Source organism: Cucurbita moschata, unplaced genomic scaffold (genome assembly GCF_002738365.1).
Source record: "Cucurbita moschata cultivar Rifu unplaced genomic scaffold, Cmos_1.0 Cmo_Scf00076, whole genome shotgun sequence".
NCBI classification, from domain to species: domain Eukaryota; kingdom Viridiplantae; phylum Streptophyta; class Magnoliopsida; order Cucurbitales; family Cucurbitaceae; genus Cucurbita; species Cucurbita moschata.
The window spans coordinates 4,346-7,786 of NW_019268592.1; the positions used below are offsets into that span (position 1 = coordinate 4,346).

At 34.0% G+C, this 3,441-nt stretch overlaps 1 protein-coding gene across 1 annotated transcript; it reads right to left on the reverse strand.

Annotated features, from left to right (window-relative positions):
* Positions 1–603: 603 nt before the first annotated feature.
* LOC111438523 (exopolygalacturonase-like) lies at positions 604–2,285 on the reverse strand. Its single transcript, XM_023076436.1, has 4 exons — positions 2,139–2,285; positions 1,756–2,055; positions 963–1,481; positions 604–865 (listed from the first exon to the last, which is right to left on the reverse strand). The coding sequence occupies exons 1-4, from the start codon at positions 2,283–2,285 to the stop codon at positions 620–622; spliced, it is 1,212 nt and encodes a 403-aa protein (XP_022932204.1). The 3' UTR covers positions 604–619.
* Positions 2,286–3,441: the final 1,156 nt, after the last annotated feature.

Consider the following 3,441-nt stretch of genomic DNA (forward strand, 5'->3'; position numbering starts at 1 on the left):
TGCGGAATCCGGTGAGTGACTAAACTTGGGAGGGATTTTGTATATGTGAAGAGAGTGTTTGTGAGAGGTTTTTCTCAAGGTTTTTCACCAAGATAAAGAAGACCTTCCATGTATCATGATCACTCTATTTAAAGAGTCATGTTTGCATGTTCATGCAAATTTTGAGATCACCAAATTTTGACACTTAAAATTCCACTCAAATGTTTGGGATTATGTGGCAAGCATGCATGTTTGAGTTAACCAAATTTTGACACTCAAAATTCCACTCAAACTTGTGGGGTTTATTTGGCAAGCATGTAAGTTTGTTTTGTTTTTTTTTGTTTTTTTTTGTTGAAGTAGCTGGTTTTTTGAATAATAGTCCTTACCGTTATATTGTCTTATTTAGAATTCAAATCCAAAACGAAAAAACCAAGAGCAAAACCATTTTATTTTATAACGTCGAGGTACTAAAAACGTTACATTGTTCCGGACACAAGACTTCCTTCAAACATTTGACCATCATATATATTTCGAAAAGTAAACAAAAGAAACTCAAAAGATAGAGAAATTAAAATGGATAGAGCTGTCTCCTTTTAATTAAGGTTATCGGTTAGTTTGAAGTACTATGGCAATCAACAATTCATGGGACAACATAAGGAGATGAACAGATTTTAGGGTTCTGTTTTCCTGAAATGATGGGTCTCACATTCGTGCATTGAGATGTAATAGGACCTTTTATTCCATTGTAAGTGAGGTCAATGTCACCGACTTTTACTTCGTCACATGGTAAGTGACGACTGCAAATAAGTTTGATTGCCACTGGAGTTGCACAACTTCCTCTAATATTCTTAAAGCTCACTTTACTAATCTTAATTTTCGAAGGAATCTGAAAATCAAAATGAGACAACAAATTTCTGTAAGTGGTTTATTTGTGAAAGTTATAGTGACAAAATCAATCAAAGCTTTGAGAATGCGATCAATACCTTCCGATTGCACTGATTCCACGGACAATACTCTTGGTCTATTAGAATAGGGTTGCTAACATTGACCATTATAATGTCCAAAAACTGCATATTGGTGGCGGTGCCGCTAGCAGCAGAAGCTGGCCACGTTTTGATCCTGACACCATTAGTGGTGTTAATTATCGTGCAGTTCTTTACGATGACACCTTCAACGGGTTCTTCGTTAGTGTATCTTCCAAGACTTCCGATGCTTATGCCATGTCCTGGCCCACATGTCACGTTGGTGATGTTAATTTGTTTGCTTCCATCTCCAAGAGAAATGCAATCATCTCCTGTTGCAATTTTGGACATTGTGATTGCGATCCTATTTGATCGACCGATGTGTATTCCATCAGTGTTGGGACTGTTTTCTGGTGCAGTTATATTGATATTATGGAATGTGAGGTTGTTGCAGCCGAGGACGTTGATATGGAAGTTCTTGCTATCAAGTGACGTTATTCTCTTCACGATTGAATTGGTGATGAAGTTGAACCTCAAACTCTAAACATTTTGTATAATCAAATAATATTTTGGTGAGCATCAGTAAGGAAGCCAAAAAAATTTAACAGAACCCAATAAAATCGAAAACTCATAAAGAATTTCACTCCTTTACATGCTTTTTTCTTTTTTTTCTTTTTTGTTAGAATGGTTAAAGATAATCCTCTAGAAAATGAAGAACCTTTACCAAATTAAAAATGTTAGAAGATTAGAGAAGATGCCTAAAAACAACAAGATTCCCGAGATTGAGAAGGAAAGCTGAAGGAATATTGCTTACAATGGGGAGTTGGGCACAATTTATGCGTTTATGACAATCATTCTTTTTCCAAGCTGCCTTTCCTTGGCCATCAAAAACTCCTTCACCTGATAATGTCAATCTATCAATACGTTCAAAAGTAATCCAATTATTTCCCTGAAGACTTTTTGGTGCCTGCAATGTTCCTCCAAGTTGAAAGTCAATTGGGCTATTACAAGGTCCTTTAAATATCCCTTCCTTTACTTTAAATATCCCTCCCGGAATAACAATCGCACTAGAACGATTGGACGTGCATGCATCCTTCCATGCATTTGCTAAAGCCTACATGTCACAAGTAACAAAAATTAGCAAACAATTAATCAACTCAACTCGTGATAATATTGCTGTTCGTACTGTATATTTACCTTAGTGATGTCAGTACCAGGCACTATGTTACCATATCTTTTCAAAGGAAAAACAACATCGGCACTAGATTGAGCATCGACGGTAAAATCTAACAATAATAGCATCAAAATTGTAGCAATCAAGAAACTCGATTGGATCGTACTCATGATGCCCTTGCTTTCTTTTCTATTTTTATGTATATTGCTTGAAAACTAGTGAGAGACAATGATATTTCATTTTAGATTTGGAACCTTTATGTATTTAATAATGCCAATTGAAGAATAGAAATCAAGTTGGATGGACCTAACCGAAGTTATGGTTCCATCTCCCTCTCTTAATCCAAACGTAATTGATAACTAAATGTTGTTTATTTTTTCGCTAAATTTTTCATCAATGGTTGTGTTGCACTATCTCTATCACTCGCCTACGAACAGTTGAATCTCAAAGAAACTAGGCATTGGTCATACCAAACGAAGTACTTTTTATAGAAGGAAACAAGCTTTACGGCCACGAACTAATGGTAGCCTTGTACAAACAGTAGCCTATATATACGTACGTACGTGTGTGTGTATATTATGGATTAATTTATTTGAGAGAATTAAAATTAACGGTGGAATTGGAAGTTTGTATTTGTATTTCTCTGCTTCCCCACAAAGAAACCTAGATTTACCATAATTTCTAAGTCTCTTTTATCCCCAAGGGATGTGGGTGTTTTGTTGAAACTCATCCAAGCCCGACCAAAATTACTATTTTAGCCCTCATTAATTACCCACAACTACTATTCTTTTGTCTACCTTTATTTGATTTTAAATGACGCTAACCTAATGAAATGAAAATGAAAAAATATATATATTTATAGTCGTGTAAAACTTAAAATTCAAATTAGATATCTGATGGCGTATAGATTCGGAACACGAACTTGTTGGTTGGTGGTGTCCATAAATTCAATTAACATTGGTACAGGGCACGGCGAGGCAGTCCCCCACACACTCTAGTCAAGATTGTTAAGTATACATAGCTAGCTCAGCCATTAGAGTTAAAAGTCCATTCATGTTTAAAAGGTATTACTCAAATTTAAGAGTCTTTTTAAAATATTTTAAAAGTTGAAAGATATTTTTGAAAATGTTTAATGTATTTTCAAATCAAAGTACTAACTAACTGTTTTCATCCAAAATTAATGATAATTTTATTATTATTTATTTTTAAAGATTAAGGAGCTTATTGAAAATTTTGAAAATTCAAAAGTTTGAAGTTTTAGATTATTTTTATTAATTTAATAAAAAATAAAAAAAATTAAATTATTGTAATTCAGTTATTTACAAT

Excerpts from the sequence above, each read along its gene's own strand:
- LOC111438523 (XM_023076436.1), bottom strand. The coding sequence starts at position 2,285 with ATGAGTACGATCCAATCGAGTTTCTTGATTGCTACAATTTTGATGCTA. Across the intron at positions 1,482-1,755 it reads ATTGTGCCCAACTCCCCATT|AGTTTGAGGTTCAACTTCAT; the intron begins GTAAGCAATATT and ends CAAAATGTTTAG. Across the intron at positions 866-962 it reads GGAATCAGTGCAATCGGAAG|ATTCCTTCGAAAATTAAGAT; the intron begins GTATTGATCGCA and ends TTTGATTTTCAG.